The 21442-nt window shown below is 54.6% G+C and overlaps 1 protein-coding gene across 1 annotated transcript in view; it reads right to left on the bottom strand.

Annotated features, from left to right (window-relative positions):
• The window catches only part of SMOC2 (SPARC related modular calcium binding 2), a 131566-nt gene that overhangs the window by 7305 nt on the left and 102819 nt on the right, over nt 1–21442 (bottom strand). Inside the window, exons 10-11 of the mRNA XM_012658961.1 lie at nt 8269–8371; nt 7049–7323 (exon numbers count right to left, since the gene is read on the bottom strand). Of these exons, the coding sequence (XP_012514415.1) occupies nt 7049–7323; nt 8269–8371 (378 nt within the window). The remainder of the gene's footprint in view (nt 1–7048; nt 7324–8268; nt 8372–21442) is intronic.

The following is a 21442-nucleotide window of genomic DNA, read 5'->3' as shown; positions in this document are numbered from 1 at the left end:
TAAGTGAGGTTGACATCAAGACAGAGCGTCCTGTGCCCCATCGCTCAGCCCCTCCCGTTGGGGTCGTGCGCGCCCCTCCTGCCCTGCGCCTTGCAGGGGGCCACATGGCACCCCTGGCCCACGCTCTGGCTCAGGCCAGAAGGGGGAGGACGTGGCCCGTTCCACCTGAGCGTCTCTCCACCTGCAGTTGTGTGGGTGCCCCCCTCTCCTGCTCTGCCTTCTGCCACGAAAGCAGCGTTTCCCCAAGACACGTGGTGCTAACTGCCCTGGAGCCGAGTGGCGGCTGCCTGCAGCCTTTACGTGATAGGGAGGAAACGGAGAGTCCTGAGCCACTCGGGCCCTGTGGTCACCTGCTACGCAGTGGGACCAGGAAAGACGACCACCTGGCCAGTGAAGCGTGAGTCGATCTGTCACCGTACGCGGTGCTAACGTGTCCCTCACCAGACCTCTCTCTCTGCAGCTGAGAACTGCACGTGCTCTTCAGTGGCAAGTTTCCGCTCAGCCTTACCGCGAGCAACGGGGGACAGTCCCGGGAAGGCGCTAACTCCGGCATTGTGAGTCAGGACGCGTTATCACAGCAGTTATCCTAGGTTATCGCCAACCTCAAAGTGATTGTCTGAGGGATTCGACTTGTCCATGAAGAACCTGTATCCTTCTGTCTGAATCAGGTCGAGGGGCCAGTTCCCTGGTGTAAGAACCACATCTCTGACTTTATCTGACGCTTTGACTCTGAGCCTCGCCGCTGGGGGAGACGCTCCAGGGTCGGCCAACGCCCAGAGGCAGTGAGGAGCACGCCCCTCCCATGCAAACCAGCCCACGCCTGCACCTACACCCAGTCTGCCACCCAACAGCCTCCTACAGGGGCGGCGGGCATCTGTCCACCCCTCACTCTCCTTCCCGGGGAGTCCGCCACAAAGGCCCCTCCATCCCCGTCTCCCGGCGGGCCCTGCCAGCAACACCTGCCCTCTCTTCCGGGGTCCATGAATAACAAACCGTCTTTCCAATGCAGTCACCTCCCGGTCTGTCGGCCAAACGACCCCTCACATTTTCTACTAAAACCCTACATATTAGAACGGGGACATATGGATGGGTACAGGACGTTTCATCTAACTCAGGGCCCCAGCGCTGGTGTTTGCAGGGAGGGGAAATTTGAAACAGCTTCCCAGTTCTCCACGACACTGGCCCCGGAAGATTCTGCATGAAGGGGACATACTCAGTCAAGAAACCTCTCGGTGCCTTTCCACGGTAAAGGTTTCGTCAACTTTCACGCAGCTCTGACCCTCTGCAGAGCCCTTCGCACAAAGCCAGTGAGCACAGGCTCCGCGCACAGGGCCGCGCTGAGTGACACCTTCAGTCAGATGTCCTGGTGCACACGCACATGCATGCACACATGACACACGCACACACACATGCATGTGCACATGGCACACATGCACACCTAACACACGTATACACACATGCATGCACACATGACACACACACACCTAACACATGTACACACATACATGCACACAAGGCACACAGTGACACACGCACACATATGCATGCACACATGCACACGCACGCACACCTAACACACATGCATGCACACATGGCACACATGCACACCTAACACACGTACACACACATGCATGCACACAAGGCACACAGTGACACACGCACACACATGCATGTACACATGCACGCACACGAACACCTAACACACACATGCATGCATACACACACACGCACACATGGCATACACATGCATGCACAAATGCACACACACATGCACACAAGGCACACAGTGACATGTACACACACATATGTATGCACACATGCACACACATGCACACATGACACATGTGCGCACACATGCACACACATGCATGCACACAAGGCACAGTGACACACACATGCATGCACACAAGGCACACAGTGACACGCACACACACGCACACCTAACATGCACACATATGCGTGCACACATGCACACACATGTGACACACACACATGCATGGACACATGCACACATGCACACACGACACAAGCACACTGCTTTCTAAGACTCTGAGCGTGTCCTCACGCCAGTGCACCCACTAACCATACGACCCCAGGGGACTCACTCCTCCGTTAACGGTCTCTCCAGCACCTGCCCCACGCCAGGCACTGTGCTGGGGCCAGAAGCATGGCTCCTGTGGGTCCCAAATCCCTGAGGGTGGCAAATGTCACGAAACAAGAAAAACGGGCAGAGCACAGAGAATGGTACAGTACTGGGAGAAAAAATAGAGCAGAACAAAGGGAGAGAAGGTGTCAGGCTCCTGGGGGGAACGGTTTTAGATCAGGAGACCAGGGAAGTCTCAGATGGAAAGGAACATTGTACTGAAGCCCCACAGGATGTGGCGAGAGAGGCGCGCAGGCGTCTGGCGGGACAGAGGCAGTCCTTGGGGTAAGGGCACAGCTGGGGGATGGCACAGCTGGGGGACGACATACCTGGGGGAAGGCACACCTAGAGAGACAGTCAGGGCACACCTGGGGCCAGGGCACACCTGGAGAGGCAGGGAGGAGGCCAGGATGGGTGGAGGCCGGGGACAGGAAAGGGCAGAGAGGGACACTGGAGGTGAGGGAGGTGAGGAACGACATCATGTGGAACTTTAGTTACTGAAAAGGTGTTTTCCCCTCAAAGGGAGGCGTGACTCCATTGGGAAACTCTGACTACAGAAAGACGTGACTCAGGTTTTCACGAGAGCACGCTTGGTTGTGTGAAGGGACCGGTTCACAGGCGGAGAGGCAGGGAGACAGTCCAGCAGGGTACCCAAAGATTCCAGATGCAGCAGTGGCCTCTGTGGCTGTCTTCCTCCTCTTCCTCCTCCTCTTCTTCCTCCTCCTCCTCCTCCTCTCCTCCTCCTCCTCTTCCTCTTCCTCCTCCTCCTCCTCCTCCTCCTCCTGCTCCTCCTCCTCCGTTAACCCTTTCTTCACCAGACCACTCTCTGGCCCCACCCGCTTTCCTTCCAACCTCTGGTCTGTGCGTCCGGACTCCGTGTTGGATTCCCCCACCTTCCCAGCCTCCAAACCTCATCTCTTCTCTCTGCGAGTGCTTGCGAAAGATCTCCTCCCGCCCTCCGTCTTGAAAGGCCATTGTGCGTCCTCCTCTCGAATTCTACCTGCATCCTGGGCAGGTGCTGTCTCCACCGATACCTCACCCGGGGCCTCAGGGGGCCGGTGAGAGGAGAACCGAAGGCAGCTTCTCCGGGTCCCCTCCCGGCACCCACCGTGGCAGTAATCAACCGCCTCCAGGATCTCTGACGTCCCTCCCGGCGCAAACCGAAACAGCTGGCGTGTCTAGGCAGATCAGCTTCCCGTCTCGTGCCTCGGACGGGGCGGCCCCTGCTGAGCCGCGTTACGGGTCCCTGAAGGCGGCTCCCTCTCACGGTCACGGGGCCTGGTCCAAGCGCCGCTGCTCCCTGGGAACAGTCGTGCAGCTGGTGTTCACGCCGCTGTCTCTGACCGTCTGATGTTGGGACGTCCAACGGGACCGAGGCGCCACGTGCCCTGCAGGGGCCTGTCGTGGTGTCCAGAGCGCCCCCGTCCACCGGCGGCTGTGGACCTGCTCTCAGACCCGGCGCGTCCTCTGAGCCTTCCCCAGAGAGCCGCACCCTTCTCAGCCCGCAGCACTTCGCACAAACCGCTGTTTCTTTGTCACTTTGTGTTATAATAATTTTATTTCTTTCTACGCATCATGAGATCCCTGAGACTCTGCCCCTCTCTGCACCCCTTCGTACACGGCAGCTACTCGGCGTTTTTATCAAATGGGTGAAGGATTAAAATGGTCTCAGAATCGAAGCAGCTGCAGAGCAGAACCACAGGCTGTTGAAATTGGATCCTGTGGCTGATGGCGGAGGGAGGTTTCGCCTGTCGCAGGCTGGTCTGTCGCGCCGGAGTCTCTGAGTCCACGCGTGTTCACGAGCCCGCGAGCTCACCAACTCCCGTCGCTGTGCATCCTCTGCGGGGCTCAGCGAGGATTGTTCTGCACCAAACGCCAAGTCCCGAAGTTGGAATGACACAAGAACTCCACGATCAACACTCTGAGAATGCCCCGTCCACGCGGTTCCTGGAAGGCCACAGTCCGGCTGCGTCTTGAAGGTGGAAGCGGATGGGAGGGAAACCAGGGAGGGGTCAGGAGGGGGGGTGTGTTCGGAGAACCTGGAGAAACCTTCCTGACCGCGCGGATCCACCTCAAATCCATTTGATCCCAACTCTTTCAAAATTCTGTCACAATATTTGCAGCTCTGGGGCCCGTTACTCTGCCTGAAAACTGCCCGATCGTGGGAACCTGTCGCCCCCTCCTTCACCCACAGGGCGTCCACCTGTGCTTCAGCTGAATGTAAGCTATTTGTGGACGGCGTGCGTCCCGGTCAGGGACATCCTGCCCTGCGACCCTCAAGCGCGAAGCCGCGCAGACCCCAGCAAGCAGCCAACAGGAGGGAGTCCCCGCGGGAGACCGGCCACCCTGCGCCACGCGGAGAGGGATGAAGATTAAAGACTGAAAAGAACAGATTCCACACTTGCTCTGCCCGGACTTAATTTGCTCACGATAATCACAAGAATTAGCCTTTTGCGTACGGAGGAAGAGTCGCGGGTGGCCGCAGGGCAGACGGCGCGGCAGGTGCCGGTGGGGCAGCGGCAGACACACGGAGCTCCCTCGTGAGTCACAGGTGGTGCCGCCACCCGCTCTGTGGAGCGACCAGGGACTGGAGGACACTGTGTCCTCCCCGGCCCCCGGCTGCAGACCGGGCAGCGCTGACCTCCTCCCTCCCATAAGACCCTTCCGGCTCCCCAGGCGACCCTGACAGTGGGTGTTAAGTCATTAGTCTGGAAGCCTGAGCAGGGACCAAACTCACAGCAAAAGCAAGGGACGCGGCGAGGACAGCAGCCTCTGTGGTTGGAGCGTGTTCCCAAAGTGCGTGTGTTGGGAGCTCGATCCCCAGTGCGGAGTGTCAGGAGGTGCGACCTTCCGGGGCTCAGGTCTGACGGCTCTGCCCTCGTGCACAGATCCCTGTGGGGGGGACTCCACATGAGGATGAGTTTGGCCCCCTCCTTCTCCCTCTCTCCCTCTCTCTGCCCTTCCACCGCGTGAGGACGCAGCAAGGCCTTCGCCGATGCTGGTCTCTTGATCTCGGACCTCCCAGCCTCGGGACCCGTGAGAAACACGTGTCTGTTCGTGGTAAGTTACCCAGCCTGTGGCACTCGGTTACAGCAGCACGAACGGGCGGACGGGCCCCTCGTGAGAAGGCAAAGCGGTGCCTGGTAGCAGCGAGAAGTGCCAGGAAACCCGTGGTGACAACGTCCAGAACAGAGGAGCCGAGAGAGGGGCAATGCAGGGGCCGCTGCCGAGAATGGGCGCCTGGCTTTCCATCCAGGGCCCGGGGGGCTGCAGGCACCTGGTGTGGATCACGGAGACCCGCGGAGAGAGCAGCGCTGACCCAGGACAATTCCCCAGGGCTCTAGCCCTGGCCGCGTACGGTACAGGGGAAGGAAAACGCAGCTCAGAGGGCCAACGCTACAGCACACCGAGTGTCTCCATCTGTCGCTGAAAGTGACGGCAACAGCTGCCCTGCGGCCTCATCGCCCAGGGGCGGTTGTTGAACAAGATGAAGTGGGATTGGACCCGGAGCCCTCTCCAGCCCTGGGGAAGGTTAGGTTTAGTGCCACTGTCTCCGCAGCGCTGATCGGAACGCTCCTGCGTTCACGCGGCTGAGCTGCGCCAGCCGGGTGATTCCCATCCCGCCGGTCTCGTTCAAGCCCAGCCCTCCCACTCCTGCACAAGGGGCCTTGCTGGGGACAGAAGGTCTAGAATAACTGGGGGACTGCTCGGTCTCGCCTGTCAGACGGCAGAAGGGCCGCCATGTACCGAGTGTGACCCCCGCGCACAGAGCAGAGCCAGGTGGCCTCGTGGTTGCCACGTGGTCTCCAGGGACAGTGTGATCAGCGCAATGGGCAGTGCCAGTGGTCAAGAGAGCCAAGCGAACACCTGCAAAGCAAGTAAGGCTCGGTTTTCCAGAACTGGCTTCTTGCAGAGAAAGTAGCGCGGAGCGCTTCACAGTGACACAGATCTAGCTGGAACCTAGTTTAGCTAAATGATTTTGAGTGACTATCAGGACAAGTACTATGGACACAGAAAAAAGCAAAGAAATAAGTCATTGCCTTCTAGAAGCCTCAATCTAGATCAGCCCCAGGGGTCTGTATTTCACAGCTGGGATTCGGCGCAGGCTGGTCGCGGACCACACAGAACGTCAGTGCTCCAGGACACACAGGCCCGCTGTCCCTCCCCAGTGTGCTGCCGAAGGTGATAATAGAATAAAAGAAGCGTAAAATACCAGCGCTGGGGGGGACCTCCCAGCCCCATCCAGCACCCCTACTGTTCAAATGAGGAGACCAAGACCCCCATGGAAGCATCCTCTCCAGCACACGCGTATAGCCAACTGTCTGGCCCTGCGGCCCCACCCTCTGAGACCTGGCTCTCCCACACGTGTTGCCCATGGGTGAACACGTGGGCTCCGGCTACGGTAGGATTCTCTCTCTTCTTGCACCAGTTGCTCAGTTAGGCCAGGCCCACACACAAAAATTCTATTGGTAAAACCAGTGCAGTAACTGTTCTGCATAACAGCAGTTATTTGGCTGCTCACCCACTGGCCTGAATGTCTGTCTGGAGCCGTGTGCAGGGTGGGCAGTGACTTCCAATGACTCCCAGGTCTGCACTTCCAGCACCAGGAGACTAAACGTGTTTGGAAGTTGGGCCACCGTGACTCAAACACTAAAGACCCAGCTTCAGATCAGCACTCAGCCCACGTGCAAAGGCACAGGAGCTCTCCTGCCCCAGGGGCAAGTTGCTGGTGGTTTACTGTGGTCTGTCATGATCTCTGCAGCCGGGTGACCTGCAACTGAACGGCCTGTTTCGTTTTCTTGCACCCTCAGACCATAAGGACGATCTGTGGATGTAGGGAGCAAACCACACAGGCATCAAGATCTGACGCGCCGCAAGGGGCAAAGGAGTTTAAAAGGCTCTTACTGTGGCGCTTCTTCGCGTTGGCTTTGCCTTCCTCTTTGGTGACACCCAGGCAGCCCATCAATTCTTGCACAGAGATGGACTTGTCGTTGTTCACATCACAGTATTCCACAAACTTCTTCACACATTTTTTGGGCTTTGATTTTTTCCGAAGGAATCTCTTGAAGGGTTTGATTTCCTTCTTGCCGATGTCCCCGCTGGAATTTTTGTCGAGGAGTTTGAAATACCAGTGCACCACTCTCTCCTCCAGCGTGTGGCTGGGGTCGGGTTCTGAGAGCCTGCGGGGGGCACAAGTCGGTCAGGACACGGACCACGCGGCCGCCTCTCCTCTGCCACGCCTCTCCCCAGACCCACACCCCCTACGGCGGTTCTCACGGTCTGGAGGCTAAGCCTGCATGTATCATGTACCGCTCATCATCGGATATAACGATTTGTAAAAATTATTTAGAAAAGTGATTTAGCAAACATTTTTCAAGTTAGTCTCAAAATTGCAATGGATGCAGCGCACTTGTGCAGGCCAACGGCACAGATACGTCGTTGCCAGTGTGGGGGAGTATCCAGTCCTTGAAACGCCATGGCAATAACGCTCGGCAGCCCCACCACCGAGCGCGGTCTGCAGAAGGTGGGCAAGAGCCGGAGCAAGCTCCCCGACGCCTACGACGGAAGTGACACCAAGGCGCGCCTACTAAGTACCCAGGAAAACATTTCTCAGGTCTCAGAAATCCTATTTTGAACAGTGTGAATGTAACTGATGCTACTCAATCATACTTTTGAAAACGGCTGAGATTGCAAACTTACGGGCTGTATATTTTACTACGGTAAACAAATCCTATTTTGAGAATTTCAAACTTTTCCATTCAAAGTATTTAAAGTCCAATCTGTAACAATAAGATGCAATTCCAAAACACACGGCCTTGGGAAGGAGATGCCTTCCTCCATCCCTTCTACCCTCCTGGCCTCACCCCACCACCTGCAGGGTCGGTGACCCCGCCCCACGGAACCCCTGGGGATCATGTGCACAGGGCCTCTGCCCTGATGACAGCGTCCTCCGGGATTTAGATGTGTTACGAGAAAAATATGCTACTTCATGTTTTGGAGAGGGCACCTTCTCAGGTCTTGCTGTGTCGGAATAAGCTGACAGGGTCTCAGATATCTAGGGTTAGACCGACTTTGAGCTTTCCAGGTTTCCCCGACTCCTGGGGCCTCTTGCACGTGCAGCGTACCTGCCGGACGGGGAGGAGGGGTCGGAGACAGCGTGGACCATGTCCGTAGACAGCGCGTCCAGAACGCTGGTCAGAAACTCGTGCTTTTTGGCACCAGGACAACCTGGAAAAAAAATGCACATGTTTTCATACTTCACAGAACTCACAACGTGTAACAGATGTTTTCTGTAATGGAAAGAAATGTTGTGTTAGTATTTGGAAGTTATTCTGTTGGACTACCTTAATATTAATGAGCTAATCTGAACACTGACAAACGCATTGCAGTACGTACATACAGATACGCAGATTTTGAACCCTAGTTGTTATTAATTATGATATCTAACATTCTCGAATTATTAGGTGAGACCAAGATTCACAGGCATTCAGAGCTCGTTGATCTTCAGAACAGCAACCCAGGGTCGGTGGTACCGCTGCCCAGCGCCATCCGTGCGGCACCTGTGCATGGAAGCATTGGGAGCCCCTCCAACACCACAGAGAGAGACAACGAGACTGGTGGTCCAGGTGGGCCTGAGTGCAGCTCACCCCTGCCCCTGCCCTTCCCAGAACCGCCTCACTGCTCGGAAGACAAAGGAGACGGGCATGGTGGGAGGGCTTTGTGCCTGACACGGGTGTTCACACAGTTTGGTGGGTTCAGTGCTCATGGTTCTGAGCTCGGAGCTGACACATACGATCCCCAGGGCCCAGGGCTGATGCAGTGACTCAGTTTATCCAAACCTAACGTTCCACGACAGACCTCTCCATGCAGACGTCCTTTAACTGTCCTTTCCCTCTCACCCACCCTTCCGGAATTCCCTAAACGCCATGCCTGGGACAGTCTTCTCTCCCCGAGTTCAGAGTAACTTTGTAAAGAAGCCGTCAGCTCACTGTGGGGTCCTTCCCGCCTGGAAGCCCCCAGGAGTGCGCTACTGTGGGGTGGCACCTGGTTGTGGGGCAGCCTCCTCAGTCCTTGCGCCCAGGATGGGCGCCATGAAGAACGGGAGCTGTCCCTGCCGTGGTTGCCCTCCAGACGCGGAGAAGTTGTGCAGTGAGTGTCCACGGGATAAATACGCAAAAGAAAGACAGAAGGCGCCATCCTTGTTTCATGGGTGAGCACACTGGGTCTAAGGAACTTGGTGGCCGGCACTTGCGGAGAGTGGGGAGGCAGGGGGCATGTGGCGTCTGCGGATCCCACCGGCTCTTGGCTCAGCTGGGTGCAGCGTCCGAGTGGCTCTGTCCTCTGTTTCCATCTGTTCAGGTGCGGACGTCCAAGGCACAGGTGGCAAATTGGCTCTTCGTCATTTACGTTTTATTTAACTAAATATTTTGCTAAAAAAGACCTTAGAAGAGTTTGCAGAAGGACGAGAAAGACGTGAGAGGAATGAAGGAGAGAAGTCAATGGGTCAGGACTGAGGGGACAGCCACCAGGCCTGCCACCGGGCCTGCCACCCAGCCTTGCTCTGCCACATGCCACGTGCCTGGCTGCGAGTGTGGGCAGGCCATGGCGCTGGCTCTGGGGGTCCTCAGGCTCTGCTGCGGCTGCGGACGTGCCACGCAGGAGCCTAAATGTCTAAACCACCTGTGTCAGGGTGTCTGCTCGGACCACCCTCGCCGCGGCAAGAAGGGAGTTTACACCACGTGGTGAGTGAAAAGCTGACTTTGCCAAATCTAGATCAATTTTTTAATAACAAAAGCTTTAAACGGTCCCTCTAAAATCTCTGGTGTCTGCTCAGGGAGTAAAGACAAGAAGGTCTGCAAAGCCCACGGCAGAAAGACGTGTCCCGCTGAGAGGAGGGGCCGTTCCACGACCCTTCACGGTGGCCCCCAGGAGGAAGGAAACCGGAACACGCTCTCCCAGGAAACCGTCCGTGGACGGCCCGCGAGGAGGCCACGTGTCTCTCTGGGACTCTGGGGCAGTAGGAGAATTCGGCAGGGCCCCGGGTGGCCACGGGCGCGGCGGCCAAGTCATTCAGAGATCAACATGTTGATGCAATTAAGACACTCTGGTTTTCATAAGTTCCCTTTGACACTTGAGTTTTGTTATTATTGTTATTCAAGTATATGCTCATTGCCTATAGCAGGAATCCATTATGCCTGTTTTCACTTCATTAAATGCACATATCAGAAAACACATGTGACTCATTAAGGGGGTGGGGCGGAATTTGAGAGTGAAAAGGCTAGTGTTTGTCCCCTTTGCACACAACCGAAAAGTAGATTACAGTCTATAGAAAAACCCACCACCGTGGGGAGAATGTTGCTTTCCAAGAAAAAAGTAATTTATCTCGTTAGATATTCCCTCGGAAAGAAGTAGAAGTCCTGGGCTCCAGAGGCTGCAGATGGCCAGGGATGCTCCGGCCGCTCCTGCCCTGCCGCCTGCCATGGCCTGGGGTCACCCAGCGGCGGGAATCGCTGCCACAGGGAGCAGGGACCGGCCGCCGCAGGCCTGAGGACGCCTCCTGGCCGTGCTTGGGAACACGGGCAGAAGCTCGTGAGGACTCTGCAGAGGGGGCCCAGTGAGGACACCACGGCTGCCACGGAGGCCAGTCCTTGCGAATTCCCAACCCTGGACACCCTCCAGAGGCCCCCAGAGGCATGTGATGAAGATGAGGGAAATTCAGTTGTCTGGGAGAGGTTAGCACATTAGATAATTCTCAGCACTGAGAGGCTGTGAGGGAGAATCATGCTAGTATCTGGTGCAGTTAAGACGTTACCAGGATACACCAATGGATTTTTTGGCTGTTAATTTAATCATATCCCCCCAATGAGGTGCAGCAGCACCGTATTTTTAATTACAAAATAATATATAACTATGGTAAAATACAAAATTGGCATCATGTATAAAGCTGTAGGGTTCTAATGCAAAAAGGAAAATTTAACATAAAAGGTATGATCTACTTTTAAAACAAGAAATACTAACTCGAGCCTGCTCAAGTATTTCTTTAAATCGTGGTATAAGTTACATATTGTGTATAAGTTACATACTGGTATAAGTTACATATTGTGCAGTGCGCGGATCTTCCTGCTAAGGATCTCATTTTGTCGGGGAGAGGCGCTTCAATCCAAAAAGAGAGTATTTTTTATTTTTATTTACAAAGACACTGAACTTCATTTTGAGTAAAGAAAAGGAAAAAATGAGTTAGGTTCAGAAAGACGAAACTGCCACATTTCTACGACGTGCAAGGCCATTCCGTCTCATACTTTACGGAGACATGCGTGTGGTTGGCATGAATAGTCAGAGACCACACACGTGAAGTCCACTTGCCATGGGAACCCCTGGCCGGAGGGTCCACTTACGCCATAAGTACCGGGAAACGGGCGGAGGTGCCGAGACGCGTGGGTGAGCCAAGTGTCCCGGCACCTTGCCTCACCTGACCAGGTGACAGGGACATCGGCTCACCTGTATGGCTGTCGCGCTGTGAGGACAGCTGCGCGTAGATGGGAATAGTGCGTGTCACCCCAGATAGGCTGAGAGGATAGCCAGGGAGGTGGTGGCACTTCCTGGAGCTGACTTATTTAGGAGGGTGCGGATCCGGGACATGAGGGTGGGGTGCAGGGGAGGGAACCGGAGCGGGAACCTGCCTGTCCACGTGTCCCCACCGCAGTTTATCTGACATTGTTCGGCTCACGCTTTCGACACTGCCTGCTGTTCGCGGAAAGCTGAGGGCCCTTGTCACACTCACCCCAGAGCCTGGAATGACGCTTCTTTCACTATGAGGGTGATTGTGGTTCAAAGCTATTCTGAGGGGAAAAAGGGCAAATAAAAATGTAAAATTAGAAGAAATTGGAAGGAAAAAAACTAAAGAATCCATGAAAGTTCCATCGCCGGGAAATGCCCGGGTCTCGCAAACGGGCGAAGGAACAGTGTGACTTGAAGAAAAGAAGGAAACCGCCCACGGCGTCAGGGCTTCCCCATGCCAAACCCGGGGAGCCGTGCAGCTCCTCGTGACGGCTCTGTGATGGGGCAGAGACCCTCGTCCCTTGCAGGGGGCCAGCCCTGCGCCTCCTGCTGCAGCTCCCGCCTCCGAAAGCTGCCCCTGCCCTCGGGCTTTGGGCGCAGGCCGGCTGGGACGCTGGCTCACTCCCGCCCACGCTGCGCCCTCTCTGCTCTCGCGGCGACTCCTGGGGCAGTGGAGGCATCTGAGAAACGGAGAGGACACTGCACAGGGAAGAGACACCCTTAAACCAAACCCACAAACACGTGTGATCACGTGTTTTGCACTCTCGGTTACTGGCACTTGCTGAATTTGAAAAGTCTGCTTAAAATCATGGTATCACCTCCAGTTAAAAAGTACTCTAATCTCACATGCTCCACGCCCAGCCACAGTACACAGCTCTTTCTACCTGGCACGTTCCTGTTCACTAAATGTTGAGCTTCTGTGTTTTAGTCCAGGCAGAGATTTTTCCCTGAAGTGCTGACCCGTGTCCAGGGCCTGCGGGGCCCTATGACAGGCTGCGCACAACGTCACCGTCTGACTTTGCGCAAAGCTTCGCACGTGCTGTTGGGGCACATGTCTCCGACATGCAGCTTCTGCCCACCTCCACACCCAGGCTTCACTGCCATTTGGCAAAACTGGTACTTGAGAGAGAGAGAAACTGAGGCCCAAGTCATGCACGGATTTATTTAGTGGGAAATTAAGACTTGCATTGCACTCAAGAACTATGACCTTGTTGGGGTGGAGGAGGGCAGCATGGCCCCCACACATAAACCCACACTGAGTCCTTGCAGAGCTCTGGTCGCTGGTCCAGAGGCCACCATGCAGCTGGGAACAAGGGACAGGCCTGCCCTCTGGCCACCCCTGCTCTGGGGGCGGGGCAGTGGCATCAGACACCAGAGAACCTCCTTGCTAATCTGAGCAGGCCACGCCTCTGCCCAGGAGACCACCGTGGGCAGAGGAAAAGCCCCTGCCAAGGCCCTGGGCCTGGGGATGCCCGCCGTTCCCTCGTGCTGTACGGAGCCCAGGGCAGCTGGCATGAAACAGGTTGGAAAACAGCTGTAGGGAGTGATGTGGGGCGCGGAGCGGCCTCGTGAACTTGTGGGGTTCTGTGAGTCACAGAAAGGAGTTTGTACTTGATCTGAAAGCAAACTGGAATCCGCTGGGACACTTGGAGAAGCGACACCATAATCGGATTTCCGTTCTCCAAGTGTCAGGTGCCAGACCACAGGTCACAGACAGACAGACGGGCCCCGGCCGCAGGGAGCCCAGAGCAAGGCTTCCGCATGGTCCAGGAAGGGGTGGCAGAGGCTGAGCCACGAGGGGGTCCCGTGGAGGCCGAGGGGACAGGCTCGGGGGGATCGCGGAGGCAGAGGGTCCAGCATTTTGGGAGTTCGGTTGTGGCCCGGGGCTGCTGTGCCTCGAGCAAGTGTCCAGAGACAGGCCAGGGCAGCCCGGCTCCGAGCCAGTCCCCAGACCCAGCCCCGCAGAAGAGCCCATCCCAGTTTCTGCAGCCACGGAAACGGGCGCGAGCTGACGTTTCCCAGGTGCCCACTTTCTCCACCGAGCACTTCACGTCTGACACGCACCTTTGAGCGTTAACTCCCTGCGCAGCGCAGACGTGAGGAAAACTCACGCAGGTTAGAAATCGTCCGTAGGCACTTTCGTTCTAAGGTCCACAAGGTGTCTGCAGCTTCTACGAGGCCTCCACATGGAGCCTGGTTATCGCGTCACCTTCCCGAGTGATGACGCTGGGACCCCGAGGCCCAGCCGTGCGGAGAAGCACAGAAGCGAGTGCCTTTCGCGGGCGTTTCGAGACGGACTCACTGTCCGTGAGCACAGATGTGCTTCTTAAGTACCACGTGATGGGGAAAAAGTCCCAGCCAATGACGGTTAAAAGCACATTGGTCGAAATTTTCTCATACCTGTGCGTACTTTTAAAAAGGCACTAAGAAAAAAGCGTGAAACTGTTCAGTCTTAAGAAAAAAAAATTCCTATTCTTGTGTATTAACTCTATGTTTTCTATATTCGTATATTTTCTGTTCATTTTCATATTCCTAGATTTTTCGTTATTTTATTATTCTAAAAGAAGTTCATAGGCTTTAGATTGTGCTCTGAGGAGTCCACACTTAGTGATGCATCGATAAAAATCAGCCGTTACTGGGAGTCAGAGCCCGACAGGAGTCAGGAAGTTACTCCAGTGAAGATGTGACCAGATGCGACTCCTCAAACGCCTGGGCTGGGCCCAGCCCCTTCCCACCCACCACCCCCCGCCGGGCAGACTCCCCAAGTTTTCCTCTCCCTGCAGCATTCCTGGAATTCTTGGCCTGTGACTTCAATGCTCTTTGGGTTAGGTCAGAGTCCGGGATGTGCATTACGAATTTATCACAGCTAATAAGTTAACTGTGAAGGTTTATCTTGGAGACCAACGTGTGTGTTTCTGGAGCCATCCTACATTTCTAGGGGACGTTATGTCATTCAGACATTTATTTGATAGCTGTTTATTAGCAACATCCTTAGTGAAAAGACCACTTTTGCCCTCGAGGAGCTTATAAAATAGAGGAGTATAGGTGAAGACCGGGGGTTTATGGTGACGTAAATAAGATCAAAGTCACATTCGTATTAACAGGATGCACAGAACATCCACAGGTTTCATAAATTTGGGAGCCGCATGGTGCTGGTGTCTCAGGAGAGACCAGGCCGACGTCCTGCCGTCTGTGGAAGAGTCTGTGTTTCAGGACAGACGTTCGATTGTGTTAAGGGGGAGTTTTCTCCAATAAATACTTTTGCCACGTATTCGGATTATTCCCGGTGCCCCACAAGGAACACCTTTGCCGATTTGCAGAACTGTATCCTCACTCTCAGTGTTACTCAACAGGACAAAACAACTACTGCTGCTTGGGTCTTCTCCTGAGCAAAATTCATGGAACAATTCCAAACTGACAACGGAATTTGTAGGTGGAACGTTTCTGAGACGACTGGAAAAGCGTAACTTTCACTGTTTACTCTCAAAACATTCGAACGCTTGCAGCACTTCAGGAAGCGACTCTCACTCTAGTGTCACACGCGGCCGAGCTGCTCAGGGGCTGCCCCGACCCCCTGTGCGCTAAGAAGCAGGTCTGAGCTGCGCGAGGGCACAGAGAGCGCGTGCTTTACTCAAAGATAAGGAAACCGAGACAGGGACGAAAAGGCCCAGGAGAGTCGGCGTCCGATGGGAACGAAGCTGCACTCACGTGCTCAAGGCATTTGGATTTCACAAAAGACCAGGATTGTGCGTGTCCACATGATACGCGGGAGAAGAATCACGCCACTACGCTGTGCAGCTCAAATCTGTGAAACAGCTCTCGGCGCCCCTCACGGCCTCGCCCTCCGCAAACGGATCGGGCAGCGCAGGCTGCCTTCCTGAGGATATTTCTGACTTCTGAAGGTGCCACCGCCTCCCTGGAGGAGCGAAGCCGGTGCTGGACGCTGTATACAACATAGTTGCTAATTAAAAGGCTCTAGAGGTCTTAACAAACCAGGGATAGCAGTGTCGCTAATGTTGCTGCCACAAGGCTGACGACAGTGACGATGTAGCTCGCGGTCCTGAGCACTGACGTTGCTCCTCCTGCTGAAGGGGGCAGGTGGCTGTTTCTGCACCTCGCCTAACAGGGTCGAACGGAGGTCAGTGGGACGGAGAGTGCCTCGTGCTTCGTGGGCTGCACAACCCGGGCAGATACCTGGCCAGGTGCGGGGTGAGCTCTGCCTGCAAACACCGAGGCCGTGCGGTTCCCACACGCAGCCGTCACCCCCGCCCTGCCTGCCAGCCTCGCCTCTGCCCGGCCGGGGCGGGAGGAACGTTCCGGCAGGTTGCCCCAGGCCTGGCGATGGCACCAAACATGCACAGAGCAAACCGCCCGGAAAGCGCGGACCTACATCCAGACGTTCAGGCCAAGACTTGCGTTTTGTTCCTTTCCCTCCCCACACGTGCAGTTCAAGGAATGCTTTCGTCAAAGAGAGAAATATCCAAACTCCTAGTTCATTTATTTTTACTTTTGAGAGTGTGCTCTACAATATTGCCCCTTTTGTATCTTTTATGAGCAATTTAAGAAAGAATATAAGTATTGACAACAAGATAGACTCTCTATTTATTTAAAAACCACAAATCTCTAAACATTCATTTATTCTTGTTATAGAAAATAGGCTTCCTCTCTGCAAGGTAATAGTAAATTATATTTTGTAGCTACAATGACCCCGATTTGATTTCGGGCGAGGTTACGTTTTACTAAACTCTTGAAATATTCAGAGGAAGTAAGTGTTTCCGGGCGCAGGGCAGTGTTCAGTGAAAGGTCGATTACGTTGTCCCCGTCGGTGCCAACGCGCAGAGTGTGACAGAAGCTCGCGTGGCGCGTGCCCGGTTGGGGGCCCGGAAGTGCTGGCCCCGCGGCCCACCCAGCAGCCCCAGCACCCGCGGCAGCGCCTGGCCTCACCGGCCGCTGCGTCTCAACTGACCGGGTGCCCCCTCCCCCGTGGCACAGCTGAGCTGGCCAGGTCCCCTCACACCTCAGGCCCTCGCGTGGGAGCGGCGTGGACGGTCCCTCAGAGCGGACCGCGGAGCCGACCACACAGTGTGGTGGGTGCACAGGCTGCGAGGGACTGGCGGGAAGGATGGCTGGGGGAGGGGCGGTGACCCGCAACGGCCGCTTGCCCCCAAATCAATCAGCGAGTGATCCGGGGTTTAATTGCCCCCGTGCAGGTAACAGTCACCTCTTCAGAAACCCAAACACAAAAATGAAGCCATGCCACGCCCCCCCGAAAAAGAATGAGGTCCCCAAGAAATCCAGCCCTTGCTGCTCCCGAGAGAAACAGTCCCCTGGAAGTCGAGGCTCGCTGCTCACGCAGGCTGTGCCCGCCGCGTTCCAGTTTCTGGAAATCACATCAGAAGTCTGAAAGCAGGGGACTGGACCATTTCTGCAATATCTGTAATTGTGTGAATTTTTTTTGAAATTTTGAGACAGAAATGAAGAAGGAAAGTAGAAGCGACTCCCTGAGCAGATGGACCAGTTAACCGCCCGCTAGACTCTGGCCAGCCTGCGGGTGGAATCGAGCTCACTCAGAATATTGCCACAATTTCTGGATTTTAAGAACGATTCCCAATTCTAACCAATTTCCAGTGAAAGGATTAACTCAAACTACAGTTAGAAGCAATGAGTGCTAGTGTTCCACAGCGCGGTAGGCAGGTTCTAGGTAAGAGTAACGCGTGGCGTACCACGAAATAGCTGGAAGGAAATAATCGCAATGCTCCCAGCACGAGTGAAAGATGAAAATCTGAGGTGACGGGGACCCAGCTCCCTGATTTGATCGTTACACGTTGCGTACAGATATCAAATATCTATCACCTGTACCACAAAACTATGGCGTCACTGTGTATTAATACATTTGCTTAAACAGTATTTGCCTCATAGATTTTTCTTCCCCCCACGGAATGAAGGCGAGTTTGCAGTCGCGCACGCGCAGAATTTGCACGACTCACAACAGGCCGTGTCTCACCGAAGCAGAAGGTCTGGCTGCGTTTTGGGAGCGACATGCGCAATGTGTTTCACTTTTTTCTTCACTTCCGTCCACGGCACGCAGAGCCCAACACGGTGACTCAGAGGACAACTTGACGAATGAGACGTGAAACTGCGGCTGAATCTAAACGAAGACTCCTCTGTGCTGAGCATTTCCACCTCCGCGACGTGTCCAGGGTGACGGGGCCAAACCCTGAGAACCCCATGGTCTGTTTTATTAAAATTTGGTGGTTTTTTCCATCTAGGTTTGTAAATGAGGCCAGGTCTACACAAAGTAAGTGCGTATGAACAAGAACATACGGAATCATTTTCTCCTTAAAAAAAAAAATCTGTTTCTTCCTCAGGTCATCTCGGCCGTCTGGCCCTTTGTCTAAACTTTCAATCTTTTCTTTGTGTGAGTCGCGAATAGCATGACTGGTGAGAGCCTCCGAAGTTGTTCTCCTGTCCGGGACTAACACGTGTGTCCAGCCCCACCCTCGTCCTCACGCGTCCCCTTCCTGGGTCTGTAGTCGGAGGCTGTGAGAGGCTGCACACCGCGGGAATTCCGATCTCCCCTCCGGGTGGGGGTCCACGAACCACGTCCTCCCGGGGCCCTGCGCTCCGAGCGGCGTCCTCGAGCTCTGTCCGCCCTCCTGGGGTATCGCCACCCCGGCCCTGCTTCCTGCTGCTCCGCACCTGGAATTCCCGTCTCTGCTCCAAGCTCCCGGCCCCTCCCCAAAAGTGAGGTGACGAGGACAGTGGGAGGGGCTACTTTGATGCCTCGTCACAAGGAATGTGAAGAAAGCATATTTTCTTAGTGTGGAACTCTGTGACATCCCTCTTTAAGCTAAGGTCCTGACACAGGGAGTTCACCAAGCGCCACACGGTGGGAAGTAGGTTCTCAGCAGTGAACACCAAAGTCAAAAGGGATCCGCATTTATGCTCCCTGTTTTTGTCAAAAAATGCTTAATAATGTCATTCTAAGAGAGCACTACTTCTCTTCGGACTAAAGTCTTTGGCCCCACCACATGAAGAGTGTCCCATGGTCCTTGTCAGGCCAGAAGCTGGCTGGGTCAGTGCCTCGGCAAGGCAGGACACGCCGGGCTTCGGCTCAGGGTCCCGCAGAGCGTGCTCCGCACAGACACGGCCATGCAAGTGGCCTCTGCAGGGGCCACAGGCTGCCCTGGAGGGTAGAGTCTGCGTCTGAGGTTCGGGCAGGGCAGGGCCACCAGCATCCCACAATTCTGTTAGGAAGAAGCAGTTTAAATCAAGGCAACTACAGTGGTATTGCACAAATATGCTCAATTTGGGGATTAGATTGAATTAGCAGACTCTACGACAGGTTCCGAGTCTGGTGATGGCAAGCAACAGAATTTTTCTCATATGGGAAAACGCCCGTCAAATACTCTCCAGCTCAGCTGTGCGCTGTTCCGTGACCCTCTAACACGCAGAAAGTGCGACAAAAATGTACATTTATTTCTTGAAAGAACTGTGATGTTACTGCTTGTGTAAGAAGAAGCAAAGAGTAGAAAGTGTAATTGTATTAAATGAATTAACCCCCCTGCCGCCGGCCCCATGACGAGGGGATAAGACACAGGATTTCGACTGTCCCACCTGCTGCAGGACCCATTCCCAGGCTGAGGAACACTGGGCACAGGAGCTGCAAAGACGTCCCCGGTGAACACACACAGCCGAGCTCCCAGGACAGCCCCGCTACCGCTCACGACAGTCGTCAGGAAGGTTTAAGGGGCCGTACCCAACTTCTCGCCTGGCGTTTTTGTTCCTACTTTCTCTGTCCCTTTCAGACGTGATTAACACACTCTTGTGTCCCTCCTCGACTCCTTAGCTTTAAAATTACCAAATGTTAGGTCCTCTATTCCCACATCCCCAGTCGGAAAGATAAAAAAAGTAAAAACAAGAAACCTCTCCTGCTCTCCCTTGCATCTCGGAGGTCTGGACTCAGTGGCTCTGCAGGGACAAGGGAGGCGGGAGCCGTGCCCTGCCACCGCTGCTGCTGCCAGGACGAGGACGCGGCCCTCAGAGGCGAGGGTAGCCACGGACTCGGCCTCCGGCTCTCGGCTGCCTGGGTGGGAGCGGCAGCACCCGCCGTTCCCTGCCCTCGGAATCGTAGTGACCACGTAGTGACCAGCAGGCTTGACCTCTGTCCCTCTGTCCTTGCAGTGGTGCTGTGAGCACGAGCTCCTTCCTGTTGAATGCTCTGCCTGGCACACCTGCGGTGCTTTCTAGTTCTTGAACTACCGCCCGGTACAGACTTAAATACAGAAACCTGTCCGAGACACAATTATCGAATATGTGATCAGCTAGTCAGGTGGCTGACCTCAGTAACAGCATCTACAACCAACACATCTTGTCAGGAAAAAGAAGTCAAGATTTAGGAAGAGGCCAATTCCAACCTGTTCCCATGGTGTCGTATGTGTCTTGCTGGGAAGACTATTCCGGAGAGACAGGTTCGGGGATATAAAATCCGTCTGCTCTGCTGTCAGAGCCACTGTGTTGCCGAGATTAGTGGGGTCGCCCATCTGTGCTGAGCTCCGGGACTCTCATCTCTAACTGAATGTTCTTGACAGACGGCTCCTGGAAGTCGGCGCGACCAGTTAGAGCACACTGCTGTGTGCAGACGCAGCTCTCCGTGGGCCACGTGCTGTCTGCATCAGTCACGAGGACAGGGTGTCATCCCTGCTGTTTCATCGCAAAATTTCAATTTTATGTAAAACTGCTTTTGTGTTAGAAGAATAGAAATTAATTAGTGAGTAAAATGTTTGTTTCTTCACATCCATGGAGTTGACCTGAAAGTCCTATGTAAGTCTCACCGACAAAGCTGTTTGTTAAACCGCTGAACATTCTACTAGCAAGATTTACGTTTTCCAAAACTACCTTTAGATAAATGCACTTATAAATGCACTTATATAGCTGCCTCTAAAAAATAAAGAGTTTTGAACATGAACACTGATTACAACATAAACATGAAATGCAGATGCCGGCGGGGGTTGGATGCCGCACAGAGCCCGAGGACCCCCGGATGAAAACCCAGCAGGGGAAGGAACCCAGAGCTTCCTCTTCCTCACTCTCCTCACGCACGTACGCATGAATGTGAGACTGCGCATCCACTCCACGCTTAGAACACACGTCTCCCGGCTGGACGGTAAACCGCTCTCGGGCAGGAGTAGCCTTGCGGATACGCCTCCTCCTGCCTGTAGGTTGTTCATCACGGAGACCAGAGTGGTCCACAGTCGGAGCGGAATGAGGTTGTGACAGATTTTCAGCCACCCCCGTCGCACCTGAGAAAAAACAGCTCTAAAGTTTGAAATAGAAGAGAATCCTGAAGCTCTCGCTGAGGGTCTGACGGCTCCGCCGGGGTCTGCCCAACGGCTCTCCCGGCCACACCCGCCGGCACCGGAGTCACTTACACATCCTAGAAGGAGTCAGGGCCGCTAAACCATCCTGTAAATGAGCATCTGAAAGTTGGCATGTGACAGTGACGGATCCCTTTAGCCAAATACAATATAGTCTATTTTATAAAACCACAATAAAGTCGTGTTGAAATGATGCTTAGACACTGATTGCAACCTGCACATGCTTTTAAAGAGGGGGAGGAAACCGGAAGTCAGGCTGACATCCCCAGATGTCTGCTGCGCCCGGAATTTGAGCAGAGACCAGGGACACCAACATCTGAGATGGCTTCTGTCTATGATACTGCGAAGCATTTAAACAACACGA

The sequence above is a fragment of the Propithecus coquereli genome, unplaced genomic scaffold (assembly GCF_000956105.1).
Source record: "Propithecus coquereli isolate 6110/MARCELLA unplaced genomic scaffold, Pcoq_1.0 Scaffold591, whole genome shotgun sequence".
NCBI lineage: Eukaryota > Metazoa > Chordata > Mammalia > Primates > Indriidae > Propithecus > Propithecus coquereli.
This window is presented reverse-complemented; position numbering and strand designations above follow the sequence as displayed.